The sequence below is a fragment of the Ailuropoda melanoleuca genome, chromosome 6 (assembly GCF_002007445.2).
Source record: "Ailuropoda melanoleuca isolate Jingjing chromosome 6, ASM200744v2, whole genome shotgun sequence".
Lineage (NCBI taxonomy): Eukaryota > Metazoa > Chordata > Mammalia > Carnivora > Ursidae > Ailuropoda > Ailuropoda melanoleuca.
Genome location: NC_048223.1, coordinates 95,543,572 through 95,562,314, shown reverse-complemented (window position 1 = coordinate 95,562,314; position 18,743 = coordinate 95,543,572). Strand labels below are relative to the sequence as shown.

Sequence of the window (18,743 nt, the reverse complement as noted above, 5' to 3'; positions counted from 1 at the left end):
GATGAAGGGGTGGTGGGGGTTTGGGGGGGCAGGGGAGTTAAGTAGGGTGTAATAAAGGTAGCCAGTAGCTAGATCATGTGAGGGTTCTACAACCTTCGATCTGTGGGCCAGATTTGTCTTACCAGAGACCTAGAATGATTTTTACAATTTTAAAGGATTGTTTAAAAAAAAAAAAAATCAGATTCTGCAATGGTAGCAGTTCTTTGGCACATTCATTCTACCACTTAAACATGAAAACAATGGAACACACAGTCTTACTGATTTCAGGTAAAAGATGTCCAGCAAAACAGCAAGCACCAACAAACATAGCCCAGGCAAGAACTGTGCAGCAGTTGAGACCAGAGGCCTCCATTAAGGAACAAAGGTTTCAATGGCATCATCAGACCTCATGTTCTACTGTGAGGAGCATGCCAGGAGTGACTCTTTGCTGACAGGGATACCAACTTCAGAAAATCTTCTCAAGGATAAAAAAAAACTTGCATCATCTTATAGTGGAATAGTGAAACAGTTCTGTGTCTCTTCCCAACAAAGAAGATTACAAGCAGCTCCTTAAAGAAATCTACCTTCAGCTTATTTGGGAACCACTGCGAATAACTAAAATGCTCTGAACTTGGAATAATGAACTCTGAAGTCTTCCTTTTCCAAGTTGTCCTTTCTCAAAAATATCCTTTGCTGTTTTAATGCAGAATCAACAGTCTTGTTTTCCGTTTGGTAACTTTGGCATCACATTGGGTCACTGTTTAAGGAAAGCTTGTCTAGGCCTTTTTTAAAACACAATTATATGCTTTTAAATATATGAATGATTTATAAAAGTTCAGGTCTAAATTGCTAAAGCACTCGTCTAGATTAAAATGCCAAGATTAACTTACATCCTAAAACCTTTATATTATGTTCTTAATAGGACTTATGCTTACACTTATACAAGTGGGAGGAATGTTTTGCATATGTGTGTGTCTCTGTATATACATGTATCAAAGCCTATTTCCTTATAAAAACTTCTCTCTATAAAAAACTATCAGTTCCTCAATTCCAGTTATATATATCCTTCTCTTGAACTGTGTATAGGTAGAATAAAAAATTCTCTTCATACAGTTATAGTACAAGTAAAGAACATCATAAAGATTGTATTCATTGTAACAAAGTAATAAAGTTATCTCTCTCTTGAAATCTTGCTGACCTTTTAGGTTACAATAAACTGTGCCAATTAAAAATGTAAAACTAAAAAAAAAAAAATCAGAGAATATGTAACAGAGACTACATGTGGCTTGCAAAGCCTAAAAAACTTTAAAATACTGACTACATGAGACCTTTACAGAATGGGTTTGACAACCCCAAGGGCCTCATAAATTGTTTATTTACTAAAGCTTAAGGACATATTTGCCCTAGGAAAGGTATTTGAAAAAGAAAAGAAAGCATGAAAAGAAAGACATCTCTTTATACAAAAATTATTGTAAATAACTAGACAAAACCTAAGCACTTTTCATTAGTGACGAAGTAAAAGAAATCTCTTTTGAGGTAAGACTTGAAGTGTATGGGGATAGGGGCACCTGGGTGGCGCAGTCGTTAAGCGTCTGCCTTCGGCTCAGGGCGTCATCCCAGCGCTCTAGGATCGAGCCCCACATCAGGCTTCTCCGCTAGGAGCCTGCTTCTTCCTCTCCCACTCCCCCTGCTTGTGTTCCCTCTCTCACTGGCTGTCTCTCTCTGTCAAATAAATAAATAAAATCTTTAAAAAAAATGTATGGGGATAATAAACATGAATAATGTTTTATTCCTGGATAGAGAAAGGGGGCTGGAGAGGGATACAATGGAGCTCCAACTGTAAGATTGTTTTGTTCCTAATTCAGGTGATGGATACACAGAAGTTTGTTACTTTGTTCTCTATAACTTATTATAGGTCTGACATATTTTGTAACTAACAATAAAAAAGAAAATTAAAGAAAATAAAACCATCCAGAAAAAGTAATATTGTCTGGCCTTATACAACGATCAAAATAATCTAAAAATTTGCGTTTGTGGGGGCCTGGCTGGCTCAGCAGGCAGAGCATGCAACTCTTAATCTCCGGGTTGTGAATTCGAGCCTCACACTGGATGTAGAGATTGCTTAAAAATAAAATCGTTAAGGGGCGCCTGGGTGGCACAGCGGTTAAGCGTCTGCCTTCAGCTCAGGGCGTGATCCCGGCGTTATGGGATCGAGCCCCACATCAGGCTCCTCCACTATGAGCCTGCTTCTTCCTCTCCCACTCCCCCTGCTTGTGTTCCCTCTCTCACTGGCTGTCTCTATCTCTGTCGAATAAATTAAAAAAACTTTAAAAATAAAATCGTTAAAAAATAAATAAAAATTTGCGTCTGTATTACAGGCTGTTCTTTTTTTTTTTTCACTCTTCAAAAGCAGTAACTATTAACAGAAGCCCTGGAGTACAACAAGTAAGTGGTCGAACTTAACATTACCATCAAATTTCCTCTCTGACACCTAGTTCAGAAAGCTAGCTATTATCTTTGACATCTACAATTCAAGTCACCAAAGCTGAGGAGGCAATAATTTAAGAAAGTTTGTTCACACATTTTAAAAATAACCCTCCCCCTTTTTTTAAATTTTAGAACTTTTGGATTTACAGAAAAGTTGCTGATAGTTGGTAGAATTTTTAAAACAACAGCAACAAAAACAGACACACAAAAACACACATAGACCAGTAAACTGTGGAGGGCTTCTAAAAAGCTGAATAAATCAATCTATAATTAAGAACAGTTTGTATAACAAGTATGTTCTTCCTCTACTGGTTCATTTTAAAATTGGGAAGTTATTTGGAAATCAATCTGGTCAGAGTTGAACACTTCCACCCACTCATCCCGAAGAAATTATCTCCCTTGGTCTAGGGAAGACCAACTTGCAGTACAATCAGAAAGCTATACTGGCTAAAGTTGTCTCCTTTTAAAAACATAAACTCAATCTATAAGCTAACACTTAAAATTTAAATACAATGATGTTTCCTTGTTTGGTAGGGATTAAAAAAATATTGCATCTAGAAGAAAGAGAACAAGTGATCGATTATGCTTTTAGAGATGATGGAGAGGACGGTAATGCCAACATCGGTACTAAAACACCTGCAAAGTAGGTATGCAGTCTTATTTCCAAACTGAGAAACTGCAAGGAGTGGAGTATAAAAGTGCCACCTAAGTCTTTTCCAACATTAGTTTTTTTTTTTTAAAAGAACACACTTTTCCCTAAAGACCGGCGATCAAATTCTCCTTCTGAACAGCAGTTTAAACTATAACCTCCGATACAAATACCCTTTCTTCTGAAACAGACACTAATTTACTCCTCACAGCAATCTGGTGTCATTTTCATCGACCGAATGCAGAGAACTACGAGTTTGCTCCCCGCAGAAATTGAAAACAAAATTCCTCTCTCCCAACAGCACAAGAGGGAGCCCAGCAGCAAAGCCAGCAAAGCCCGGCATTCCCAATCTTGCCGGATTCGCCCTACCTGCATCTCACCACCACCTGGATGTTCTTTCCCTTCTCCTCTTTCTTCTTCGCGGAGGAATTCGGCTGGGACGCCATGACGATCCCCGCGCGAAGGTCAAGGCCTGGCTGCGGACTCCGGCGCTGTGGGGCGCGGAGGACCTGCGGACGGCGCGGCCCGGGTGCCCACGTCCCCCGCCGGGTACTGGCGCGGCCGGGGGAAGCCACGCAAGCAGTTCGATGTCTCCGCTCTCCACCAGCGGATCTGACTGACCGAGGCGTCTGTCCCGCACTAGCGGGAGCCTCGGAATCACCAATATCGTCTCCGCCCGAAGCCTCGGAAACCGAGCAACGACTCGGCGCCTCAATTTGAAAAAGGAGCCCAGACGCCAAGCCAATAGCAGCGCGGGCGCGCGAGGCACCATGGGACGCGGTGTCGTCACCAGAGCCCCGCCCTCGGGGCGTGGCCCGCGGGAAAGTAAAAAGCTGGTCTGTCCGTACCCGCCTGGAACTCGTAGTCCGATGGGAGAGACGCACGAGTTAACAGTATGACTCTTCAACGTGACCTTGCCCAAGTTACATAACGTCTGTAAAACCAAGATTTCCTCATCTTCAAAATGTAAATAATAGCAACCATCTCAGAGGGTTCTGTGAGAACTGAGCCAGCGCGGGCAAATAGCTTAGGCTAGTACATGTAGTGTCAGGAAAGCTGGCCACGATTATAATTACTATTAGCGAATTGTACGACAGTGTTATGGAAGCACAGAGGAGAGAGGTCCAAAGCGAGCCCCTCTCTCGGAGGCAGCGTCCAGAATAGCCTTTAGTAACTAGGAAGTGTTAAGAAATAAGGTTACTACGAGTACCAAACCGCGATGAAAGGGATGTTAAATGTCATTTTTAGGACTCTTAATTTATCTTTTAATTGATGAGAAGATGTCACCGTTGAATGATTCCGAGCAAAAGGCAGTACCGCACTTGCCTTTTCGGACAACTGTTCCGGGACGACTGACGCAGGCTCAGGGTGCGCTTAGCTCCCTCTACGTGGCGCCAAACCCCCCGCGCAACTCAAGGAGGTTGCGCCAACTCCCGCCGAGGTCAGCCTACAAATCCCAGCAGGCAGCGCTCCCTCGGCCCCGCCCCCGCCGGATTGCCTCCGGCTTTCCGTAGACGTACTGCGAGCGTCCTGGCGGTGTTTGGGGGACTGGGCATCTTCGGGTATGGGACCTAGGCCCAGGAAATACTGAATCATGGGCCTATGCCGGAGTCGGCTCAAGGAGCTGAGCTTCTGGGTCACACTTAGCCCATAGCAACCTAGGTATCATTTTATATTTTTAAGTAAGGGCTGGATGGAATGGAAAACTCTCAGGCGCCCTTTGTGTTCTCCACTTATTAACCTTCTGCATTTCCCTAAGGAGACCTCTCAGTATCCGGCTCGGATCGCTGGTCACCTTCATTATGCAAAGCCAGGTGTCTGCTGTTATCCATGATGGCTCACCAGCATCTCAAAATGGACCTGTACAAAACGGAACTCTTTATCCCCCTTGTCGCCACCCTAATCTTCATCTGGACCCATGGCACTAACCAGACCTTTGATTCCTTCGTCCTCCACGGCCAGTGCATTCCTATTGGTTTTACTGCCTCTGCCATCGCTCTAGGCCAAGTCTCTCTCTCTTTTTTAAATTTAAATCCAATTAATTAATATATAGTGTATTATTAGTTTCAGAGGTAGAGTTCAGTGATTCATCAGTCTTATGTAATACCCAGTGCTCATTACATCACATGCCCTCCTTAATGTCCATCACCCAGTTACCCCATCCTCCCCATCTCCCCACCTTCAGCAAACCTTCAGTTTGTTTCCTATGATTAAGAATCTCTTATGGTTTGTCTCCCTCTCTGATTTCCTCTTGTTTTATTTTTCCCTCCCTTCCCCAATGATCCTCTGTTTTGTTTCTTAAATTCCACATGAGGGAGAGCGTATGGTGTCTGTCTTTCTCTGACTTTTTTCGCTTAGCATAATACCCTCTACTTCATCTATGTCATTGCAGATGGCAAGGTTTCATATTTTTTGATGGCTGAGTAGTATTCCATTGTATATACCACATCTTCTTTATCCATTCATCTGTTGATGGACATCTGGGCTCTTTCCATAGTTTGGCTATTGTGGACGTGGCTCCTATAAACATTGGGGTACAGGTGCCCCTTCAGATCACTACATTTGTATCTTTGGGTTAAATACCCAGTAGTGCAATTGCTGGGTTGTAGAGTAGGTCTATTTTCAACTTTTTGAGGAGCCTTCATACTGTTTTCCAGAGTGGCTGCCCCAGCTTACATTCCTACCAACAGTGTAAGAGGGTTCCCCTTTCTCTGCAGCCCCACAACATATGTCCTTTCCTGTGTTGTTGATTTTAGCCATTCTGACTCATGGGAGGGTGTATCTCATTGTGGTTTTGATTCATATTTCCCTTATGCTGAGTGATGTTGAACATTTTTTCATTTGTCTGTTGGCCATTTGTATGCCTTCTTTGGAGAAATGTCTGTTCATGTCTTCTGCCCATTTCTTGATTCGATTATTTGTTCTTTGGGTGTTGAGTTTGATGAGTTCTTTATAGAGTTTGGATACTAGCCCTTTATCTGATAAAACATTTGCAAATATCTTCTCCCATTCTGTCAGTTGTAGGCCAAGTCTCTTTTATCTCTTCTCTGAAACACTGTCCTTAACAAGTCTCCCTACTTCTACTCTTTTCTCCTTTCCCCACTGCATTCACTCAGCAAAGGGAAGTAGTCTTTAAAAGAATCAGACCATGCCCTTCATTTACTTTTTAACCTCACAATGGTTTCTCATTGAACTTAAAATAAAATCCAAACTCCTGACCATATCCTGTGAGGCCTTCATTATACTGCCTTTGTGCATGCCAACATCAACTCCAGCTACTAACCACATAGCTCGCTACCATGCTCCAGAGCTTCTAAGTGCTCTCTTGCAGCGAGGCCTTTGCATTTGCTGTACCCTCTGCCTGTATCTCTTTTAGTTTGGTTCTTTGAGTGACTTACTCATTCTTATCCTTCAGATCTCAGCTCCACTTTCTCTTTTAAAAGGCTTTTCCTGGCCACTCTATCTAAAGTATATTACTCCTATTTCAAGACCCTGTTTATTTTCTTCATAACACATATTATAGTCTGTGATTACATTGTCAATGTATTGTCTCTGTACTCTGCTAGAATGTAAATTTCATCAGGGACTGTGTATTGTCTTATTCAATGTTGTTTTCTTAGTGTTCTTGAACACAGCCTTACATAAAGTAGGCATTCAATAAATATATGAGGAGTGGAAGGAAATTACTTAACCTTTCTCTACATTGGTTTCCTTATCTGTAAAATGGAGATAATAATGATTACTATTATTGTGAAGATTAAAATAATAATATGTATAAAGTGGCTAGTACCTAGTAAACCAAAAAAAAAAAGGTAATTTCTTTTTTTCTCAGGAAATACCTAAACAATGTTTATATTAACAGTCATTTGGGTCAACGCAAGAAATTCCAGGGTCTCCACTGGGTAACAGTTATAGCTTCCATTTATCTAGAGTTACAATGTGTCAGACTCTATGAAAGGTTTTGTAAGTGTGATCTCATTTAATCTTCAGAACAATTCTCTGAAGTAGGAACTATTATTTCTCACTATTTTATCAATACATAGGTCAAGTAAGTTTATTGTCTGTGCTCATACAGGTAATAAGTGACAGAGAAGGAACTCAGAATTCTTTCTGATTCCAAATCACAGGTCATTCGTTAGCTGCTATCTCCCCCACCTATCTTTTCTTGCTCTCAGTGCGCATGCATTCACTTTCATCACACCCTTGTTGGGTGCTTGACTATCGTCCAGGCAGTGAAAAGATAGTCTGTATTATAGTTCCTGCCCTGAAGACTAAGTCTAATGGAGACAGCCAGGGTCTTATGGACATTTGTAAGAGTTTTGTTACACCACACAGGTGGCTGTCTCTGATATGTTATTTTATACTGCCTCAGTAGAGCCCAAACTACTCAAGCTAATCAACACTTCTGTCTTGAAAGTCTATGATTAGAAATTATTTTTAGGGGCGCCTGGGTGGCTCAGTCGTTAAGTGTCTGCCTTCAGCTCAGGGCGTCATCCCAGCGTTCTGGGATTGAGCCCCACATCGGGCTCCTCCGATGGGAGCCTGCTTCTTCCTTTCCCACTCCCCCTGCTTGTGTTCCCTCTCTCGCTAGCTGTCTCTATCTCTGTCAAATAAATAAATAAAATCTTTAAAAAATAAAAAAATAAATTATTTTTAATATTCTAAGAATAGTTAACTTGGATTTCACCAAAGCAACATCACTGCCCGTGTGTTTTGTTCTGGCATTTTCAATAGTGTATGCACTTCTTATATAAGTTAATCGATTTTTATTTTTCTTAAAATAAAATATGGACATTGTTTTGAGATTTAAATAGTAATAATTCAGGGCACCTAGGTGGCTCAGTCAGTTGAGTGTCTGCCTTCGGCTCAGGTCATGATCCCAGGGTCCTTGGATCAAGCCCCACATCAGGTTCTTTGCTCAGCTGGGAGTCTGCTTCTCCCTCTTGCTCTCCCTCTGCCTGCAGCTCCCCCTGTTTGTGTGTGCTTGTTCTCTCTCTCTTTCTCTCTTTCAAATAAATAAATAAAATCTTTTTAAACAATAGTAATAATTGGCTTATAACAAAAAGGTATTTCCCTGCCTTATCCCACTCCAATCCCTCCAAATCTCTACTCCAGAAGCAACAACTTTCAATTTGTTTTAGCTATTTTTTTTCTAGTATTTACACATTTCCATTTTTGTAAGGAATTTGTATCTACTGTTATCTTTTGATTACTCAACTTTGGACTTTATTTGTTGACTTCCTGTTATGGAAGATAAGGATTTGGTTATCAAATTTTATGATCTCCTCTGCTTTCCCTCCTCCATACATCCAATATTACAATATCTGTCACATTGAAAATCTATATTTAGGCTATTATGCCTATTCACAGCTGAGCATTTCAGACTAGTGAGATTATGTTTTCTTTCTTTTTGTCTATCCTAAAGTTAATAACTGCCTAGTTTTGTTTGCTTACTTTTCCTTGTACATTTCCAAATTCTTCCTACAGCTCCCAATAGTCTCTCACTAAAATTTTCTGCCAGTTCAACACATCAGAAATCTATCAGTTTTGAGTTGTTTCTGATTGGATTGCTTACTCTCTAGACCTGCAGCCCAGCTGCCATCCCCAGGTTTCCTTCTTTTTTATCCCAGGAATTCCTTTTGTCTTTTTCCTGGGTTGGATATGTTTTCTGGATTTCATTTGTGTATTTTTTCTTGGTTTACTCCATTTTTTAGGTGGATCACATCCTGAAAAAGAGTGCAGAGGAGATAAATTCCTTGAGAACTTGCTTGTTTTTATTCTACCCTGACATCTGATTGTTAGGCAGATTATATGGAGACTTCCAGAATCTAAGTATTTTACTTCAGATTTTTTTTCAGGGGGTGTGTGTATTGGTTTCCTGTGGCTGCTATAATAAATCACCACAAACTTGGTAGTTTAAGACAACAAATTTATTTTTTCTTTCGCAGTTCTAGAGGCCAGAAGTCTAAAATCAACTGCAAAACAGTCTGGCAATTCCTACACTTAACACATGACCCAGCAATTCCACTCCTAGGTATACATACAGTAAAAATGAAAATAAATGTCAGATAAAAACCGGTATGCAAATGTTCAATCACAGTATTATTCCTAATAGCCAAAAAATAGATAAAACCCAAATTGTCCATTCTTTCACAGTTCTGGAGGCCAGAAGTCTGAAGTCAAATTCATGGGGTCAAAATCAAGATATCAGCAGGGCTGGGCTCCTCTGGAAGTTCTAGGGGAGAATGTTCCTTGTGCCTTCCAGCTTCTGGTGACTGCTAGCATTCGTTGGCTTATGGCACATCACTCCAATCTCTGCCTCAATGCCTTTTTCCCTTCTGTGTCAAATTTCCTTCTGACTCTCTCTTATAAGGACACATATGATTACATTTAGGGTTTACCTGGGTAATCAGGGATGATCTCCCCATATCAAGATTCTTAATCACATCTTCAATGTCCTTTTTTGCTGTATAAGGTAACATTCACAAGGATTAGGAAGTTGGCGTCTTTTGGGGAGCCATTCAACCTACCATAAGAAAGAGGTCATAAAAATATTTATTCAGCTACTGTCCCGTTAAATGTCATAGTCTGTGCTGATAAAGATCCTGGATTTATATTCTAATGGATTTAAAAAAGAGCTTTCATTAACGGTTAAAAAAGCTAAAGCAAAGACCCCAAGTAAGAGTAACTGTAGTTATATTCTGTTCTTTTATCAAAAGTGAAAAATTTTCTTTCTGTGTGCTGTCATTCTGGATGTCCAGCTGTCAATGGTTTTATTGTAGATCCCGTTTTTATCCATCAGAAATATAGTCCTCCAGTATGTGTGTAATTGTCAGGGTTATATAATTGATTTAGATACTTGTGGGAAGTCATAAAACAAGGTTAGAGTAGAAGATCGTGATTATTCATTAATTGCACTCATTAATCACTTCAGAAATAACTGAATTTTGAACTTTGAAAAGCTCTTTTACTGGGACGTCTGGGTAGCTCAGTCATTAAGAGTCTGACTTCGGCTCAGGTCATGATCCCAGGGTCCTGGTATTGAGCCCTGCATTGGGCTCCCTGCTCCATAGGGAGCCTGCTTCTCCCTATCCCACTCCACCTGCCTGTGTTCCCTCTCTCACTGTCTCTCTCTCTGTCAAACAAATAAATAAAATCTTTTCAAAAAAGCCCTTTTACTGATTAAAATAATCATTAAAATAATTGTTCCCTAATTAATATTTATTCTACAATCTATAATTTAATCTATAATCAGTAATTGTTCCAAAAGTACTTTTAAAACTCAATGTGGAGATACTACCTCACATTCACTAGTATATTAAAAGAAAAAACAAAAAAACAGATAATAACAAGTGCTGTAAGGATGTAGAGAAATTGGAATCCTCACATATTGCTGGTAGGAATGCAAAATGGTGCAGCCATTTTGCAAAACAGTTTGGCAGTTCCTAGACTTACCACACGACCTAGCAATTCCACTCCTAGGTATTCACTCAGTAGAAATTAAAACAAATATCCACATAAAAATTTGCATCCAGGGGCACCTGGGTGGCTCAGTCAGTTAAGGGTCTGACTCTTGATTTCCGCTCATGTCATGATCTCTGGGTTGTGAGATTGAGCCTGGTGTGGCTCCGTGCTGGGCTCTGGGCTGGGTGTGGAGCCTGCTTACGATTCTCTCTCCCTTTCCTTCTGCCCCTCCCCCCATCTCTCTCTCTCTCTCTCTCTCTCTCTCTCTCTCCGTCTCTCAAAAAAATCTTAAAATGGCAAATCTTATGCTACATGAATTACAGCTCAATAATAAAAAATTCAATGTGATTTTTTTTTATTTGAAATGGAAATACTCTTGCTATCTTCTCTGCATAGTGATTCATTTTTAAATATAAATAGTCCTGGGGCTCCTGGGTGGCAAAAAAGATTAAGTGTCTGACTCTTGGTTTCAGCTTAGGTCGTGATCCTGGGATAGTGAGAACAAACCCCATGTCGGGCTCCGAGCTCTGCATGGAGTCTGCTTGAGATTCTCTCTCCCTCTCCCCCTACCCCTCCCACTCATGCATTCCCTCTCTTTCTGGAATAAATGAATTTTAAAAAAGGAAAAGTATCAAAAGCATATGTGATACCATATAATAATAAGTTTTTAAAAAGTGCTGGGGCTCCTGGGTGGTGCAGTCAGTTAGGCATTCTACCCTCGGTTTCAGCTCTGGTCATGATCTCAGGGTCGTGGGGTTGAGCCCCACCTCCAGCTCCATGCTTGGTATGGAGTCTGCTTGAGGTTCTCTTGCCTTTTCCTTCTGCCCTCCCACTCGTGCTCTCTCTCTCTCTAAAATAAATAAATCTTATTTAAAAATAAATAAATATAGAAAGTGCTTTTGGCAAAAAAAAAATAATAATCTAGACACAAACCTTACACCCTTCACAAAAATTAACTCAAAATGGATCGCAGATGTAAAGGCAAAGCACAAAACTATAAAACTCCTAGAAGGCAATATAGGAAAAAATCTAGATGACCTTGGATTTGGTGATGACTTTTTAGATACAACACCAAAGGTACAATCCATGAAAGAAATAATCAGTAAGCTGGATTTCATTAAAATTAAAATTTTCGGCTCTGTGAAAGAGACTATCAAGAGAATGAAAAGATAAGCCACAGACTGGGAGAAATTATTAGCAAAATATGTATTTGAACTATTATACAAAGGATGGGAAGAACACTTCAAACTCAAAAATTAGAAAACAACACAATTATAAAACGGGCCCACATCAATGGGAGGACTCCTTTCACAATGTATACATACATCAAATCATCACATTGCACACTTTTTTTTTTTTAGATTTTTAAAAAGATTTTGTTTATTTGAGGGAGAGAATAGTAGCATGAGTGGGGGAGGGGCAGAGGGAGAGGCAGACCCCCCACTGAGCTCAAAGCCTGCCATGGGGCCCCATCCCAGGACCCCGAGATCATGACCTGAGCCAAAGTCAGACGCCTAACCAACTGGAGTCACCCAGGCACCCCAATTTTAAGATTTTATTTTTAAGGAATCTCTACATCCAACGTGGGGCTTGAACTCAGAATCCTGAGATCCAGTGTCACATGCTCCACCTACTGAGCATGCCAGGTGCCGCCACATTGTACACTTTATACATAATTTTATCTGTCAATTATACCTCAATAAAGCTGGAGAGGGGGCTGGCAAACAGGCAAAAGATCTTAACAGAGACCTGACCAAAGAAGATACACAGATGGCAAATAAGCATGTGAAAAGATGCTCCACATCCTGTCATCAAGAAAATGCAAATTGAAACAAGATAAGATACCCTACAGACCTATTCGAATGGCCAAAATCCAAAACACTGACAATACCAAGTCTCGGTAAGAATGTGGAGCAATAGGAACTTTCATTCATTGGGGGTGGGAATACAAATTTGTATGACCGCTTTGGTCGTTTCCTACAAAACGAAAGATATTCTTATCATACAATCCAGCAATCATGCTCCCTGGTATTTACCCAAAGTAGTTTCATGTTTACATAAAAACCTGCACACAGATGTTTAGCAGCTTTATTCATAATTGCCAAAATAACGGAAGCTACCAATATGTCCTTCAGTAGGTGAAGGGATAAACAATCTGTGGTACCTCCAGACACTAGAATATTTATCCGCACACAAAATCGATGAACAATTAAGCCGTGAAGAGGCATGGAAGAAACTGAAATGCATATTATTAAATGAAAGAAGCCAATTTGAAAAGGCTATATACTACATAACTCCAACTATTTGACACGCTGGAAAAGGCAAAATTATGGATACTGTGAAAAGACAAGTGGTTGCCAGGGGTTGGGGGAAGGAGGAATGAACAGGCAGAGCATAGAGGATTTTTTTTTTTTTTGGAGAGAGAGAGAGAGCAAGAGCAAGTGTGGGGAGAGGGGCACAGAGAGAGGGAAAGAGAATCTTAAGCAGGCATCACACCCAGTGCAGAGCCCAATGTGGGGCTCAATCTCGCAACTCTCAGCCCAAGTCAAGAGTCAGCTGCTTAACTGACTGAGTCACCCATGCACCCCTAGCATGGAGGATGTTCAGGTCAGTGAAAATGCTATGTCCTATACTATAACGGTGGATGTATGTGATTATACATTTGTCCAAACCCATAGAATGTACAATACTGGAGCCCCACATCAGGCTCTTCCCTCAGCAGGGAGTTTGCTTGAGATCCTCTCTCTCCCTCTTCCTCTGCCCCTCCCCCCCAAATAAATAAATAAATCTTGAAAAAAAGAAAAAGAACATACAATACCAAGAGTGACCCCTAATGTAAACTAAGGACTTTGGATGATAATGATGTGTCAATGCAGGTTCATCCACTGTCATAAATTGATGGTGGGTGAATATTGATAATGGGGGAGGCTATGCATGTGTGGGATCAGGAATCTATGGCATATCTATATACCTTCCACTCTTCGGTTAATCTAAAGCTGCTCAAAAACAAACAAACAAACAAACAAATACATACACAAAGCTATGGTGCCTGGCTGGCTCAGCCTGTGGAGTATGACTCTTGGTCTTGGGGTTATGAGTCTGAGCCCTATGTTGGGTGTAGAGATTACTTAAAAATAAAATTATATATTTTTAAAATAAAAATAAAGCCTTTAATCCCTTGGAAAAAAGATTCTAATCATTTCACAGGGCTTTATTCTTACCTTGACAACAAAGAAAAGCATTTTTAATAGGCATCCTACTATCTTAGCACAGAACTGCATTTTACTGAAATATAAATTTGTGTTTTGTTCTCCCTGAATTTCCTTCCAAGCAAGTAGGTAGGCTTTTCTGAATAATTGAAGGATGAAAAATGTTTGCTACTGTCTTGGACTTTCTATTTGAAACCTTTTGGAAATTACTAGTAATCTGGAGAAATGAGTGTTTTATATAACTCACCAACTCATTAGCATTTTTATCTTCAAAGATATTAGTTTATGCCCATGATTATCACTGCAACTTTATGTCTTTAAAATTTACCCTTATAATTATTATAGCAGATATGATTTTACAATCACAAACATGGGTGATTTGTATAAGAAACTTCCCATATAAATATGACCCTGAAAAAAAAAATGACCCTGAGTTCTTCTTCCACCTGGAAACGTCAGTCTGGATTACTATTGCAAATCCCTCCCACATTCACACTCTGGGATATGAAGAGGTCCAGGGGTTTCACACAGAGAAAAACATGTGTGGAGAGCCTTCCAGGCTTTGATTTATACAAGTTACTTCTGAGATGCCTATTTGTACAACTGCAACTAGTTCCTGAAGATCTGGGAGCCCTGCTGCCTCGGTGCCACCATTAGGGCAAGGGCATTTTTGTCCCGAAATTTTGAAGACAGTCTTTTCTAGTTTCTGCTACTGCTGAGAAGTCCAAAGCCATTCCAAATCATTTGTATGTGGCCTCTTTTTTTTTTTTTTTCCCCTCTCTGGAACTTAGGCAATCTGCTCTTTCCTTCGAGTGTGCTGAAATTCTGTAATGACATGCCTTGTCTATTTTCACCTATTGGGATGAGCATTTGGTGAATACTTTCAGTCTGGCGACTCATTTCCTTCAGTTGTGGGAAATGTTTTTAAGTTTTTCATTGAGGGCACCTGGGTGGCTCAGCCAGTTAAGCGTCTGACTTTGGTTCAGGTCATGATCTCCAGGTCTGGGAATCGGGCCCCAAGTCGGGCTCCTTGCTCGGCAGGGAGTCTGCTTGTCCCTCCACCCCTCTCTTATCTCATGCTCTCTCTCAAATAAATAAAATCTTAAAATAAATAAATACATTATTAGTCAAACATTTCGACTTGTTTTCTCTGTTCTCCCTTTCTGGAATTCCTATGTATATAATAGATTTCCACCACCTAGTGATTACCACTATTAATATTTTGATGTGCTTCTTTTCAATGATCTCTCTTTATATTTTTAATAATTGAGATCATGATTAAATATGTAGTTTTGCACCCTGAATTTTTATTTAACATAAGCATTCTTCCAAGCCCTTGAAAATTGTTCATAAATATTTTTATTTGTATGATCTTTTAAGGCTCTTGAGCAACATCTATGCAAATCTTTGGTAAACAGTTGAGGAGTACTTGACTTTAGCTATCTTTTTCCATAGTTGCCAGAATTGTGTTAGGTTCTGTCGGTATGCATGCCAAAGAGAACAAACAGTATGTCAGCATGTCCTTATAAACTGAGGGAAAAAACACAGTTCATGAACTGTTCATAAGCCTATAAAAAAAAATCCCAAAATGCTTATGTATAGAGTTGCCCAAATCCAAACTGGGGTTGCTGTAGTGTCCTAATAGTAGAATCTCAGTAGGAAAGGTTAGCTGTGAAAGAACAGGAAAGAAGAGGTTTCCAGTTCTCTGGCCTTCTGGTAGATCCCAGATTATGCCAGACTCTCTCCTCTCCCAAACCATTGCAACTGATATTCTTCCACTGTCTGGAATCTTTCCCTTACCTGATCCTGTAACTGGCTCCCTCTTACCTTTCAAGTTACAACGTAAAGGTCACTTCCTCAGAGGAAAGGCTCCCTTCCCCAACCACTCTATCTGAAGTAGCCCCCAGAACTCTTTCATGAAATTCAATTTCTTTCTTTCTCCACATAGCAAAAGATGTTGAAATTTTACCCTTCAGGTTTTTCGTTCTTTGCCATTCCTCAGAGCCCTTTCCTAGAGAGCAAAGATGTCCAGGAGAATTAGGATTCTTACAGCAGGAAAGCAAAGAGAAAAGGGGATATTCAGTGTTTGCAACTTTCAAAATAGGCTTTTAAGGGAAAGCCCTGAGAAGAGCCCTAAGTAAGACAATGACATAAGGAGAAGCAGATGACTGCCCCTCCACAACCTGCAAACTCGAGAAACTCCTGGCTGGAACGTTAGATGGGACAAAAGGGATTTAGGAAGAAGCTGATGGAGAATAGAAACTGGAGAGAAAAAGAGAGAGAGAGAGAGGGAGAGGGAGAGAGAGAGAGGAAATCCTAGGAGAGGTTCTGGTGCGGGGAGTTTAACCCATGAGAAGGGCCACAGAAGCTGGCTCTCCATTGACAGCTGCCTATGCGGTCCAAACACTGAACACTATGCCCTAAGTTTTTGCTCATCTCCCACCTAAATGGTCCCAGGTCTACACTCCTGTTGTCAACATCCCAGGACATGAATGAGCCCTCTTTTTTTTTTTTTAAAAGATTTTATTCATTTGACAGAGAGAGATACAGTGAGAGAGGGAATATCAGCAGGGAGAGTGGGAGAGGAAGAAGGAGGCTTCCCGCTGAGCAGGGAGCCCACGGCGGGCTCAATCCCAGGACCCTGGGATCATAACCTGAGCCGAAGGCAGACGCTTAACGACTGAGCCACCCAGGTGCCCCATGAATAAGCCCTCTTAATACAGCTGGTGAGAACTTGCCACCTCCCCCACTGATGGGCACTAGTGATGATGGAGGGAAAGTCCCAGAACTGTTACTTGGGTGAAGCTAGACAGCAGGAAAAAAACCCACCTTGGTTACATTACTATTATTATTATTATTTTAAAGGTTTATTTATTTAATTATTTGAGAGAGAGAGGGAGTGCATGAGCAGGAGGGATAGAGAAAGAGGGAGAGAGAATCTCAAGTGGACTCCATGATGAGCGGGGAGCCCATCACAGGCTTGATTCCAGAACCCTGATATCATGACCTGAGCCAAAACCAAGAGTCAGAGACTTAACCTACTGCACCCCTTAGGCGCCCCACCCTAATATGATTTTAATTATATTATATAATTGTTTTATATAATTATTAGTTTACTTGTTTCTTTCTCTCGCTATAATGTAAACCCCACAAGAATAGAAATGTGGCTGTTCTTTTCTCTGGTGTATCCTCAACATATAAAGCAAGGGGTGGGCCCATATTTGTTGAGTGGATAAATAAAAAATTATAGATTTTTACATTAATATTTCAAGTACTGTCCATAAAGCGACTCAAACTTACCTTCAAGGACTAGCAAGTAAGTCATTTAGAAAAAGTCTTAAAGAACAAATTTATAATTAATAAATCACTTATATATAAGCATCTTTAAAAATTCATGTTGCTTTTAGGTATTTTATTACCATAGTACTGTATTTAAAACTACCATACATTATAAAACTTTTTTTTAAGTAGACTCCATACCTGATGTGGGGCTTGAGATTAAGAGCCACATACTCTACGGACTGAGCCAACCAGCCACCCCATAAAACTTTTCATCATGGAAAACTTCAAACATACAAAAAAATAAAGAGAAGAGTATAATACCCCCCCACCCCAGCATTCATTATCCAGCTTCAATAATCGTCAGTTCATGGCCAATAATATTGCTTTAACTATATTTTCCCCTCCTCCCTCATCCTCCACTGAATTATCTAAATTGAATCCCAGGCATTGCATTATTTCAGTATATATCTCAAAGAACTCTAAAAAGAAAAATCCACAGCCATTAACACACCATCAGAAGTAACATGATTGTTTAATATCATCAGATTTCTACTCACTAGTCTCACTTTTCTGATTGTCTCCTCAATGCTTCTTTTTCATAATAGGTTTGCTCAAATTAGGATTCAAATAAAAACCAAACATATAACTTGGTTAATGTATTTGTTTTCCATTTTTAAATTTTTTTAAATTTTATTTTAAGTAGGCTCCACGCCCAATGTGGGGCTTGAACTCGTGACCCCTGAGATCCAGAGTCATGTGCTCTAGCAACTGAGCTAGCCAGATGCCCCCCGTTTTGCGTTTTTAAATATTATCTTTTGAATGTGTTACTGAAGTGCTCCAAACAGAAAAGTAAATAAATCATAAGTGTACAGCTCAATTTATTTTCAAAAACTGAATACACCCACTTAAAACATACTCCAGAAACGCCCTTTATTCTTTCTACCTACTAATCTGACTTTTAATACTGTACTGTAGATTAGTTTTGCCCGATTTTCAACTTTATATAAATGGACTTACATAGTAAATACTCTTTTGGGTATGGCTTCTTTCACCAGGTTTGTGAGATTTGTCCATATTTTTAAGTGTAGTTTTTGTTTGTTCATTTTAATTGCTGAACATATTCCATTGTGTGAATATTCCCCAATTCATTTTTCCTGTGCATTTTACTGTTGATGGGCTTTGGATTGTTTCCAGTTTGGGACTATTATTGATTGTGCTGCTGTGAACATTCTAGTACACGTATTTTTGTGGATGCATGTTTACATTTCTGTTGGCCATATAGCTAGAAGCTGAATTGCTAGGTCATAGCATATGCATATATGCAGCTTTAATAGATATTACCAAATAGTTTTCCATGGCCTATCTGTCTGTCCTCATGCTATTATCATATTATCTCAATTACTATAGCTTAATAGTAACTCTTAATACTTGGTACTATAAGTGTTCCAGATTCTTCTTCCAGACTGGCTTGGGTCTTCCTGACACTTTGCATTTTCATATAAAATTTTATGAACAGCCTGTCATAACTTGTCAGTTCTAAGTCCCCTTTAATGTATAGGTTTCTCCTTCCTCTCTTTATTTTGCAGTTCAGGTCACTTTTCCTGTAGTGTTCCAAACATTTCTAAATTTTGCTGGTTGTATCCTTATGGTGTGGTTTAACATGCCAATGCCCT

At 40.0% G+C, this 18,743-nt stretch overlaps 1 protein-coding gene and 1 pseudogene across 1 annotated transcript in view; one reads left to right on the top strand and one right to left on the bottom strand.

Moving 5' to 3' along the window:
• Positions 1-3,853, bottom strand: part of KIF11 (kinesin family member 11) — a 48,385-nt gene extending 44,532 nt beyond the window's left edge. Inside the window, exon 1 of the mRNA XM_002916103.4 lies at positions 3,485-3,853. Within this exon, the coding sequence (XP_002916149.1) occupies positions 3,485-3,561 (77 nt within the window). The 5' untranslated portion in view covers positions 3,562-3,853. The remainder of the gene's footprint in view (positions 1-3,484) is intronic.
• On the top strand, positions 275-492 carry LOC109489122 (annotated as a pseudogene).
• Positions 3,854-18,743: the final 14,890 nt, after the last annotated feature.